We start from the raw sequence: 13,288 nt of genomic DNA, 5'->3' as shown, positions 1-13,288 counted from the left end.
TTTTTATTAGAAAGTTATTTAAGAATTCATATTAGCTGTGCATGTGAAGTACGTATAGAGAAAATTGTTGGTATAATAGTCATTGGTGGAGCATATGCTGTAGCTGGCTATAATTTCCTTCACAAAAGCTAAAAGCTAGCATTGTGGTGTCTGTGGGGAGGAAGAGGGGAATGAGGCTTTTTGTTATAAAGTAGGTTGGCTAATACTTCCTTATTTATACTATTATCCATACCCCTGAGGGGACCCGATTCCCTAACCCATACTTTGTAACTGAGTTGTGTAGGAAAAAGCCTTCCCTGGGTCATCTTCTAGTCTCGGGCACACTGTACCGTGGAATAGCACTGTATATGAATAAATAAAATTCTGGAGCCCTGTGTGGAGACTTGGACAGGAGCAAGGCCAGCAGCAAAAATGCCCTGGAATCTTCTCAATTGCTTAGCTATTGCCAGTCCTCAAATATCTACAGGAACTTCCACAAACTAGTGGCAATGAAGGATGATGGCTACAACTGATCAGTTAATTGTGTGCCTGGTTTAAGCAGAGAAATTAGAAGGTATATAGAAAGAGTATAGAAAGAGTGCTACAGGGTAAAGAGGCAGGATGGCATAGGGATAGGAAACTGGAGTTGGTGTCAGGGAGACCTGAGTTCACATCCTACCTCAGATGTTTACTAACTGTGTGGCCCTTGGCAATACAAAAAACACATGAGGATAGCAGACACAAACTGAAAGTCTAGGTACCCCAGGGGAACAGCTAGCATTTATTTAATTCTTTAAGGATCTGGATAGATCTGTGGCAAAGGCAACCCACAGCTAGTATTTCTTCTTTGTGGAATACTCATGAACTTCACTGCTGATAAGCTGGGCTTGCCCTTCACAGGCCATGGCCTCTCTGCTGGACGGGTCATCTCACTCTTCTCTGGGCTTGCCCTTCAATAGGTGGCTGCTTTCACTATCTTCATCTCCAGGCTTAGGCTCAGCTGTAGCCTTTGGCTGGGGATTCTGCTGGTCTCCTTCAGAAAAAATAGAGATTCTTAGTCTAAGACTAACAAGTATCTCCTTTTCTGTGCCCTCAAGACCTTGACTGGGAGCTCTTGCAGTCAGAGGAAAAGATTTTCTTTTCTTTTGCCTAGTCTTCCTAGTTCAAGGCAAAAATCCCTTCAGTGAGAGAGATCTCGCTCTAACTTAATGGTGGTCATTCGATACATTTCCCAAATCTTGGTAGGCTAGGCCATAACCAGACAATGACCCCTTTTGAAATAATTACCAAATGGGTCTGGGGTTTAGGCTTCCCCAGTTTTGTTTCATTGTTTATTTTATTTTAAAACTAATCTTCTCTACTTGGTCTTGGCAAAGGAATGGCTAGAAACAAGGTTCAGAGGTAACCTATGCCTGGTGAACAGGTTCATTGTTTCTGCTGAAAATTTAGTGATTTTCTTGGCCCTTTAGCATACTAATTAATTACTCAATGCCTTGTATTCTTAAGGAGATTTAAATGAATCAGTTATACCTGAAAGGACTTCTCCCTACTTAGGTATGTAAGTAACTCACATACAAAAGTACTTCTTCTATAAATTTGGCTAAGACTGAAAAGGGCTCCCCCTTAAACATATTTAGGTATATATAATTTTACGTGTATACATATGCATGCATGTATATGTGATACTATTACAGTAATTAGCTAGTTTGAAGCCTAGGGGCAATATAATGAATGACTCATTAGGTCCCTCTTAAGCTTTATGGAGTTTATTTTACGTAAAAAGTTATAAGTTCAGTTATAATCATTTTGAGCCTCTGGTTAGGAAAATTCCTAATATCTAGGCAGATACTAGACTTTCTACCTAACCTTACTTTTATATCTGTCTCTGATTAACTGTTGACCTCTTTATGGTAGAAGAAAAATTCAGTTTCCAGGAAACAAAAAAACCCGGAAAATTATATTATAGAGACTGGGAATCTGATCATGGAGTTTGGGGGAAGATCTAAGTTTTTCTTGGAATATTCCATAGCCTAGGTCCTCCTCTCTGAGATGCCTATAGAGCCAATGACTCTCTTGAGTATCTTTCTTCTTCACCACAGCTCAATCCTCCCCTTGCTCAGAATTCTTTCCCCCCTTCTCATATTCTGAGAGAGCTTCTTCCTTTTATATAAATTACTTAGGATGTGATCCAGTTGCTTACACATAGTGGCTTTGATTGAAGCAGGTTTACAGGCCCTGTTCACACACAGTTCTGATTATTTGGTTCAATCAAAAACATTTTTTCCTATTCAAGGCATCATAGCCAAATGGTGATATTTTCAATCCTGCCTTTCTTATACATGCACACACGTATATGCATATGTGGGACATATAGAAGACAATCGAGAAATAATGCAAAGAAAATCAAGGTTTTATAGAGCTCGTAGAACAGTAACTCCAACACATACACACATACGCACATGCCCACACATGCATACACACACACACACACACACACACACACAGCCTTGGTAAATGACTTCTGCTAGTGGAGGGTGCCAAAGTAGTTCCCAACACTATGTTGGGCCCCCCTCCTTCCATAGCTCAAGAGCTATAGACAATAAACCACTGATGTCCATTTCAGTGCATATGTACATCATGATATCTAGGTAATCATGGGTTCCTTCCTTTCCTGACAACACCAACAAAGAACCTCTAAAAACAAAAACTAATAGATAGAAATTCTTTGATTCTACTGACTCAAAGTCAGTGTGTATAATGTACTAAATGTGGAGAGACCCATAGCCAGAAGGTTGCTAAGCTGATGGATTGTTTAGGGCTACAGCACCTCATAAAGTACTATCTACTAGGGGCTGAAAGCATTGCAGTTTTCAAGGACCACTTTGATGTAATCAAAAGTATTGAAGTATGTAGCTAGATAGATCTAGCTCATTAGCATTTCTTATTTGTGAATGGCCTCATGGGCCCTACTCAAGTGCAGAGAATTATTTAGGACAACTCTGAGCCAATTAAAATGTCAATGCTTTTTGAAAGAGGGCATATAGCAATGCAAAGCCTTTGCTTTTTACCTGAACTAAAGCTGAAGAAGCAAAATTGATGTAGACAATGGAAGATTTGTTTAAATGATTTGTGGGAGCTATTTTTAAACAATGGACTATACTAAGGAATGGAAAATAAATGCGCAATTTCTTAATGGAAAATAAACTGGGCAATTATTTTACCATTTTATTCCTGAAAGAATATAGTCCATTTTTTTTTTATTATTATTAAATTTATTTATTTAACTTTTAACATTCATTTTCACAAAATTTTGGGTTACAAATTTTCTCCCCTTTTATCCCCACCCCCCCCAAACACCAAGCATTCTAATTGCCCCTATGACCAATTTGCTCTCTCTTCTATCATCCCTCACTGCCCTTGTCTCCATCTTCTCTTTTGTCCTGTAGGGGCAGATAGCTTTCTATACCCCTTTACCTGTTTTTCTTATTTCCTAGTGGCAAGAACATTACTCGACAGTTGATCCTAACACTTTGAGTTCCAACTTCTCTTCCTCCCTCCCTCCCCACCCCTTCCCTTTGGAAGGCAAGCAATTCAATATAGGCCATATCTGTGTAGTTTTGCAAATGACTTCCATAATAGTTGTGTTGTATAGGGCTAACTATATTTCCCTCCCTCCTATCCTGTCCCCCATTACTTCTATTCTCTTTTGATCCTATCCCTCCCCATGAGTGTCGACCTCAAATTGCACTCTCCTCCTCATGCCCTCCCTTCTATCATCCCCCCCACCCTACTTGTCCCCTTATCCCCCACTTTCCTGTATTGTGAGATAGGTTTTCCTACCAAAATGAGTGTGCACTTTATTCTTTTATTTAGTGGAATGTGATGAGAGTAGACTTCATGTTTTTCTCTCACCTCCCCTCTTTATCCCTCCACTAATGAGTCTTTTGATTGCCTCTTTTATGAGAGATAACCTGCCCCATTCAATTTCTCCCTTTCTCCTCCCAATATATTTCTCTCTCACTGCTTGATTTCATTTTGTTTTAAAGATATGATCCCATCCTATTCAATTCACTCTGTGCACTCTGTCTCTATGTATGTGAGCGTGTGTGCATGTGTAATCCCACCCAGTACCCAGATACTGAAATGTTTCAAGAGTTACAAATATTGTCTTTCCATGTAGGAATGTAAACAGTTCAGCTTTAGTAAGTCCCTTATGACTTCACTTTGCTGTTCACCTTTTCATGGTTCTCTTCATTCTTGTGTTTGAAAGTCAAATTTTCTTTTCAGCTCTGGTCTTTTCATCAAGAATACTTGAAAATCCTCTATTTCATTGAAAGACCATTTTTTCCCCTGAAGTATTATAGTCAGTTTTGCTGGGTAGGTGATTCTTGGTTTTAGTCCTAGTTCCTTTGACTTCTGGAATATACTGTTCCATGCCCTTCGATCCCTTAATGTAGAGGCTGCTAGATCTTGTGTTATCCTGATTGTATTTCCACAATACTTGAATTGTTTCTTTCTAGCTGCCTGCAGTATTTTCTCCTTGACCTGGGAACTCTGGAATTTGGCCACAATGTTCCTAGGTGTTTCTCTTTTTGGATCTCTTTCAGGTGGTGTTCTGTGGATTCCTTGAATATTTATTTTGCCCTCTGGTTCTAGAATCTCAGGGCAGTTTTCCTTGATAATTTCATGAAAGATGATGTCTAGGCTCTTGTTTTGATCATGGCTTTCAGGTAGTCCCATAATTTTTAAATTGTCTCTCCTGGATCTATTTTCCAGGTCTGTTGTTTTTCCAATGAGATATTTCACATTATCTTCCATTTTTCCATTCTTCTCTCTTTGTTCTGTGATTTCTTGGTTTTGCATAAAGTCATTAGCCTCCATCTGTGCCATTCTAATTTTGAAAGAACTATTTTCTTCAGTGAGCTTTTGAATCTCCTTTTCCATTTGGCTAATTCTGCTTTTGAAAGCATTCTTCTCCTCATTGGCTTTTTGAACCTCTTTTGCCAATTGAGTTAGGCTAGTTTTCAAGGTGTTAATTTCTTTAACATTTTTTTGGGTCTCCCTTAGCAGGGAGCTGATCTGCTGTTCATGCTTTGACTTCATGTCTCTCATTTCTCTTCCCAGCTTTTCCTCCACCTCTCTAACTTGATTTTCAAAATTCTTTTTGAGCTCTTCCATGGCCTGAGCCCATTGGGTGGGCTGGGATACAGAAGCCTTGATTTCTGTGTCTTTGCCTGATGGTAAGCATTGTTCTTCCTCATCAGAAAGGAAGGGAGGAAATGCCTGTTTGCCAAGAAAGTAACCTTCTATAGTCTTATTTCTTTTCCCTTTTCTGGGCATTTTCCCAGCCAGTGACTTGACCTCTGAATATTTTCCTCACACCCACCTCACCTCCTGATCCTCCCAGCCCGTGTTTGTGGTCTGAGATTCAAATGCTGCTTCCAGCCTCAGGGCTTTTGGCGGGGGCAGGGCTGCTATTCAGTATGAGATTAGGTTCTGGTGCTGAGATCGGGGCAGGGCCACCTCTCAGGCTCAGTTCCCTCAGGGGGTTTATGCACAGACCTTCCGCAATGGATTCAGGCTCCCGCCCGCTTGGGGAGCCCCTGTCTGCAGCCGCCTCTCAGCTTCTACCTCCCGGGGGGGGCCTGTATTATGGGGGCACCCCACTCCCCTCTCGACCCGCCAAAGAGACTCTCTCACCCACCCCTGTCACCTGTGGGTGGAGGGACTTGTGCGGCCGCTGGAGATCCCGTCCCTGAAGCCTGCTCGGATCTGTTTCTCTCGGTGCCGCAGCCGTGGCCGCAGCAGGTCTGGGCTGGGCTTTGCGTCTGCAGCGCGACGGACCTTTTGCGAGAGGTTTGCAGATCCCTCTGTGGGTGGAGGGACCCGCGTGGCCACTGGAGATCCTGTCTGTGAAGCCTGCTCGGATCTTTTCCTCTCGGTGCCGCGGCCGCGGCAGGGCTGCACTCAGCTCCCAGTCCCGGCGCCCAGTCCGCAGCGCGAAGGACCCCCCCCCCCGCGAGAGGTTTGCAGGTCTCTCTGGAACAGAAATCTCCCTCGCTCCAATGTTCCGTGGCCTCTGGGTGCGGAATTCGCCGTGAGTTACTTCCCTGTAGCCATTCTATGGGTTGTGGGTTCAGAGCTATGTGTATGTGCGTCTTTCTACTCCGCCATCTTGGCTCCGCCCCTGAATATAGTCCATTTTTAAAAATACATCAGCAAAATGACTTTCTATTTTTAAATGTAATTTAATTTAGGCAACTAGTTGGAGCAGTGGGTATATTTGTGAACTTGGAATCAGGCAGACCTGAATTCAAATCCTGCCTTAGATGCTTGCTAGCTATGTAACTCTGTACAAGTCACAAAACCTCTTTGAAGCTCAGTGTATTCATCAATAAAATGCAGATAAGAATAGGAGCTACTGCATGAGGGTATTGTAAGGACCAAATGAAACAATATGTGTTTGCTTTGCAAACCTTAAAGTATATGTAAACATTAGCTAGCATCATCATCACCACCACCACCATCATCACCACCACCACCACCATCATCATCATCACCATCATGATTTTTATTTGTCCTAATAGAATTTGGTGATTTGATAGCTGTGTAATGGATTATTCTCCTGAGTAATCAACAAGCGTTTATTAAGTGCTTTGGATGTACCAAGTACTGTGTTAAGCACTAGGGATACAAACAGAGAAGCAAAACTATTCCAGCTCTCAAGAGGCTGAGATTCTAATCGGAAAAGACAACACATCTAGGATAAGCTCATCGGTAGGGCAGATGGAAAGGCCTGGTAATCCTTAGGAGCTTGGATGCAGGGGACCTGACTGAAAAGTAGCAAATCACATTATCTTCTTTGGCATATTTCCCCCCTTAACATCATCCCCTACTTTCCTTCAGTCTCAGACCCTTGTCATCAAAGACACTTCCTCTCTTTGTACCCTTGACCCTATATCTTCCCATTTTCTCCAGTACATTGCCCCTCCCCATGTCATTGCCTCTCTGTTTCCAGCTTTTATCTATCTGTCGGTTCCTTCCTGCTTTCTACAAACATATCCAAACAAAGCAAAACCAACAAACAAAAAACAACAACTAAATGCCATAATCCCAGCTAGATATCATCCTACTTTCTTCTTTTTCTCCACCTGACTCCTTGAAAAAACAGTCTACGCTACTGTCTCTATCCCCTTTCCTCACTCTTTCTCCTCTAAATCCTGTGTAATCTGACTTTCCACTGTGGGTGTGCTCCCAAGGCTAGGTCCTGGGTCTCAGCACTCTGCTCACCCACAATATTCTTTCTTTGCTGACATCATATCTCATAGCTTCAGTGATCATCTCTATGTAAATGTTTTTCAGATTTCCATAGATCCAGCCCTAATATCTCTCCAGAGCACCAGTACCACATTCCTCCAGTACCAAATGCCACTGGACGTTTTGTTTATATGTCCTATAGGCGTTTCAAAATCAACATATCCAAAGCAGAATTCATTATTTTTCCCCTCAAACCCACCTGTCTATTGAAATTCTCCATTATTGTCAAAGGTACTGCCATTCTTCTATAAGTCAGCTTTGTAATTTCAATATTATCTTTCACCCTTCACTTTCATTCACTCTACATATCCTGTCAGTTGCCAAATATTGTAATTCTTGCCTGCATCTATCACACACATCTCCTTCTCTCCATTCACACAGCTATCATGCTAGTTCAGGCCCTCATAACCTCTTACCTGGACTATTTCAATAGAGAGATTTGGTCTCTCTTCCTCACCCTCTCTACCTCAAACCTCTCTCCATTCCAATACATCCTCCACAAAGCCACCAAAATTATTTTCTTGAAGCAGCTTTGACTACTTCATAAACTCCAGAATTTCCCTATTATCTTTGTGATCAAATGTAAAAAGAGAGAGAGAGAGGGGATAGACAGAAAGACAGATGGACAGATGGATGGACAGATAGACACAGACAGATAGATATGAGATAAGTGGAACTAGCAGTGGATAGAATGTAGGACTTAGAGTCAGGAAGATCTAAATTTGAATTCTACCTTAGACACTTACTAGCTAGATTTCCCTGGGTAAATCATTTAACTTTTCTCAGCCCCAATTTCCTTATCAATTAAATGGGGATAATAATAGCCTCTGCTTCACAGGGTTGTTGTGAGAATCAACTGAGATATGTGAAGTGCTTTGTAAACCTTAAAATGCTATATAAATGCTAGACTTTGGGATGCTATGGAAACATCAGGTCTTCCTTATCTCCTCAGGACAGCCCATTAAAAATCAGAAACAGGTTTCCCATCTTTTAGACTCTTTACTGCAAGCTGTAGCAGCATTTACATTTGTATCATATATACATAAATAAAACTTACATATATATGAATGAATATATATACACATATATACATACATGCACACGAACATACAAATACATACATGCATGTGTTCCCCATTAGAACACAAGCTAGTTGAGGTCAAGGACAATATCCTTTTTATCTTTATATCTTCAGAGTTTAGCACAGTGCTTCGCACATAGTAGACACTCTGGAAGTGCTTATTGATTAATTGATCTCCTACACCTTCTTCCACTTCACTCACTTATTCAGGTTAAAGGCTGCTCTGTTAATTACATTTGTATTTGTAATTATGTGCGATGCAAGTAACCTCTTCTTCCAACTTCAGTCATGTCTAATTACCTGCTGTTGTTGGGGCTTCAGTAGTACCCAAGGAGACCAGATCTCAAAGTATTGTTTACGTACCTTCTATTTAGGTGGAGCAAGGAAAATGTGTCATTTGCCCTTCTATACTAGAGCAAATACTTAGAAATTACCTGGATTTCTTTTTAATCTTAATCTCACATCACCTCAATCTATAAGGCTAAGATTTGGGGGCTTCTCTTTGCACAGATTGTTGGATTATCTCAGTGGTCCTTTATCATTTACCTGATATCAGAAGGCAATCTACCTGACTTTTCTCCACACCTTCGCTATACTATTTCTTTCCTTCTCTGCCGTGTTCTCCCCTCTAACCATTATTTTCTTCTCCTAAGATGGAAAACTGTATTCTGCCACAGTGACTGACTTCCTTGCAATAGATGCAGTCATTTATCGGAGCCTTGGAGACAGCCCAACCCTGAGGACAGTCAAACATGACTCCAAATGGTTGAAAGGTGAGTAAACAATGAAAAGGAGGGTTGAAGGAAGGGAAGGGAGGAAAAAAATGTATGTCTAGTGGGAGACTTAAAGTTCTTACAGACAATACTGTAGTTTCATTTTAGCAATAGCTTCTGACAGATAGAAAAGTATAAATTGCCTCTTTTATCTCAGATGATTTATTTACCTCCATTTTTTTCCTTCCCATGAGTTACTAGAGGTGTTAACAAAACTACCAGTGTCAGTGTAATCCAATACATTACATTCATCTTCCTCTATTTTAAACCCTCATTTTAGCATCTCATATGATAGAACCATCATAGTTCACTGGTAGGGTAGCACAGGGGACAGCAGAGCGTTGGGGCAATGAAGTAAAGGTGATGGAAGATTCACAGCTACATTAAGAAGCATTTGGTTAAAAAAATAAAATTATGGAAATTGTCAGAACTTTTTTTTTTCTCATTGCTATGTAAGATTACTTTTGACTTTTCATAATAGGTGTGTCCATATGCCTCATGTGATTGTGGACATTTATGTTTGTAAGGTCATTAGAATTAATGGTTACCAAATATCTAATGGTTCTAAGTATTCAGTTGACATGTGGGTTTGGGAATAAATTGCAAATTCCTTTTTTTTAAAATTTTACCCTGCATCATATATCCCCAACCAAAATGTCTCTTTGTTCACAGAACCATATTTTGTCCAGGCAGTGGATTATGGTGACTATATCTACTTCTTCTTTAGGGAAATTGCAGTGGAATACAACAGCATGGGAAAGGTAAGTGAGGAGAATGTTTGTGGCCTCCCTTGTAACACCCTGGGGAATCCACTTCAGGGGCACTGTTGTTATGAATGACCTTGCAATGAGAGCCATAAATCATATTGACAGGGTCATCGTTTGGAGAAGGTCCTGCTGCTGAGGCCCACATGTGATCAGAGTGAAGCATCATGCTTTCTCAGTATTCACTCCATGATTCGAAGGCATAGTAAACTATTTCTACAAAAAAAAAATCTAACCCACAAATATTTGTTTAATTCAAATAACTTCAAATAGTTAAAAAAAACAACCCATGACTTTCAAGTACAATAGAGAGTCCAGGATAAAGAGAGTAAGCAGACGAAGGCTTTGGCTTTTCCCTTTTTGTCTTAAGAATATTGGATGAATCACCTTTGGGATTTTTTTTTTTATAAGAAGTTTTTGCGTTATTACAAAAACTTCTTATTAAAAAAAAAATCCCAAAGGTGGTTCTCAAGGCAAAATGCCTTCCACACTCAGAGAAAGAAATATGGAAGTCACTCACATAATGTAGCAGATCATGTTTGTGTGTGTGTATGTTTTTGTGTATCATGTTCTGATTTGTTATACGATTTCTTTCATTTATTTCAGTCTGACTACATAGCATGACTATAGTGAAAATATACTCAATGGGAAAGTATATGTAGAATCTATACAGAATTGTATGCAGTCGTGGGGAGGGAGGGGGGTAGTGGGGGGTAGATGTGGGGGGGATAAAATCTCAATTGTATGGCAGTGATTGTTAAACATTAAAAAATTAAAAAAAATTAAAAAAAAGACAACTTCATGGTAAAAAAAAAAAAAAAGAATATTGGATGAAAACCGTTGGGCACAATGGCTTTCCAGATAAACATAATGAAATGATTCAGGTCACCAAGGGTGGAGGGCATACATAAAATAGCAGCTAAATCTGAAGCCTTTTAAGGAGCACAGATATGAGGCACAGAGGCAGTCAGTGTGGGTTGCAGGGATATTTAATGTAAAATGTGCCTTTGTTTGAGGAAATAGAAAGTTAAGCAGCCATCCATATGGTAATGAGTTAACGTGGCCCACAACTGATCTCTTGAAGGATTTATGTATTAAATGCCACAGCCTTATCTTTTAGAGCACACTGTTCCAAAGCTGAGTTTTCCAGTTTGTTATTTTCTGCAGCTTATAGAAACACAGGATTAAATTAAGTGCTTTGTTGTTCCAACTCAGTTTTAAAGAAAAGCAGAATTCTCACAGCCCAAATGTGTTCATCTTCCCTTGTGTTTTGTCTGTTTTAGGTAGTTTTTCCAAGAGTCGCTCAGGTTTGCAAGAATGACATGGGAGGATCACAAAGAGTTCTGGAAAAACAGTGGACTTCCTTTCTCAAGGCTCGCTTGAATTGCTCAGTTCCTGGTGATTCGCATTTTTATTTCAACATTCTACAGGCAGTTACAGATGTTATCCATATTAATGGCCGTGATGTTGTCCTAGCAACCTTCTCCACACCTTATAACAGGTAACTGTGCAATAACTGTTGACCTTATCTTGTCTTTATTTCTGCCCTTTCCAGTGAGGTTTCTCTTAAAATGTAGTACATTAGCAACCATAAGGAAAAAATATTCATTTATGTGCATCTCAAAAGCAGGTCATATCCATTTTTCATCAATAAATTCTGTAATTTATAAGCACGCATTAGATTAGGTGGGGGAGGAGCACGGTTAAGACAGGAATTAGAGCCTTCGCTATTTTCATGCTTTCAATTTAATCTTTGTCCCTGGTGCTTTTGTCTATCTCTTAAGGAGATGGTGACTAGCATTTTAAAGAGATAATTGGCACAAATACAACAGCTATTTGCCATTTTTTTAGGCATCTCGGAACATTATAAAGACTTGTGTACTTGGTCACAGATTGTAGTACCTCTCCTCTGTGTATTATAACAAAGGACTCTTACATGAAAATGGCACCCTGGCCACTTCCATATTCATCTTTTGAAGCAGCTTATTTCTGAAGCAAATACAGATTGCAGGCACTTGGGTGTGACCCTATAGTTAGTTGCCTTGGAGCTGGCCTCATAAAGGCAATATGAGGTGAGGAATAAGCAATGGAAACTGACGAATGAGGGGAGGGAGAGACTTGTCATACTGGCTCTAACATTAAATAGCAAGAGATAAAAGAGGAGGGACAGAGGAGAAAGTAAATTACCTGGAGGTCACATTCTTTCCCCATAAAATACTTTAAAATGTGGGTTGGTGACTGAAACACTAGATCATCAGTACTATATTTTAGAATATAATTTGGTAGAAGTCAGACACATCTTACATGCTATCCAAGGATATTTAGTTACTGAAGAACAAGATGATCCTCAGTAAAAGACATTTTTGCTTACAAAGCTATCCTTTGGAATTGACCTCAAGGACAATTTGAGAGCCAGAGATCGAGATATAATTTATATTTCTAGAACATCCTATTCAAGAATTTCAACAATTACTAAACCTAATTATTCTCTGTTTTTAAATCAGAAAACTAAGGGATAGAAAAAGTTAAATAACTTGATGAATAACCCTACCAAGAATAAGGGAAAAATATTCAAAAAATAAAGTTGGTATGAGGATTCCTGGGTTTGAATTTTTTATCCTGACATATATCATTCATAGTCTAACAGAAGCACAATGTTTCTGTGTAAAATGTGATCATAATTCTGGGCCTATTTATAAGAGCAGAATATGCAAGATTATAAACTCAACTCTGTGTCCACTTATGGTATTCTAAGGAGAATGCTATCCTCTAAATGGGTGGTGTCATGGATTTGGACCCAGAAGACCTGTGATTAGGTTCTATATTTGCACATTTCTAGCTGTGTTCCCCTCACTAGGTCATAATTTTTTTTTTGTCAAAAAAAAAGTCTGTAAAATTAAGGGGATGAGGGTCCCTTCTAGTGATAACTTCCTGTGATTCTATTTCATGTTATTTATTTCAAGAGATATTTGGAAAAGTTGGAGGAGTCCTAAATGTTGATGCTATAGGACAATTGGCACAGTTCTGTGATGATGAAATAAATCATAGGTAAAAGTTTCTATGAAGAGATGTTGAGAAACTGAGTTCATCCTTGAACAAGTTAAAAAGATGATATGAAAAGAACAAATTAAAAGATGATATGTCTTTCAATTCTGTAGAGGAGAACAGTGACCAACTACTTTCCAGTGTGCAAACACGAACTAATGGGTTCATATTATAGTAGGAATTTTTCTGTTGGACATCAATGAAGAGTTCTTCACTGAAAGGATTGTTAGTATGACCAGCAGGTGTTGCTGTAAAGGAAAGTTGTCTGGGAAAGTCTTTTTACTTTTACCTCCTGTAGGATTTTGGGACGTTGAATTCTTCCACACCAC

General features: G+C 39.7%; 1 protein-coding gene across 4 annotated transcripts in view; it reads left to right on the top strand.

Annotated features, from left to right (window-relative positions):
- The window catches only part of SEMA6A (semaphorin 6A), a 180,277-nt gene that overhangs the window by 115,261 nt on the left and 51,728 nt on the right, over nucleotides 1-13,288 (top strand). For all 4 annotated transcript variants that reach the window (XM_072597123.1, XM_072597122.1, XM_072597119.1 and 1 more), the window contains exons 8-10: nucleotides 9,031-9,150; nucleotides 9,823-9,911; nucleotides 11,198-11,415. In XM_072597123.1, coding sequence (XP_072453224.1) covers nucleotides 9,031-9,150; nucleotides 9,823-9,911; nucleotides 11,198-11,415 — 427 coding nt within the window. The remainder of the gene's footprint in view (nucleotides 1-9,030; nucleotides 9,151-9,822; nucleotides 9,912-11,197; nucleotides 11,416-13,288) is intronic.

This window comes from Notamacropus eugenii, chromosome 3 (assembly GCF_028372415.1).
Source record: "Notamacropus eugenii isolate mMacEug1 chromosome 3, mMacEug1.pri_v2, whole genome shotgun sequence".
In the NCBI taxonomy this organism is placed as follows: Eukaryota; Metazoa; Chordata; class Mammalia; order Diprotodontia; family Macropodidae; genus Notamacropus; species Notamacropus eugenii.
Note: the sequence above shows the minus strand (reverse complement) of the source record. Positions and strands in the feature narration are given on the sequence as shown.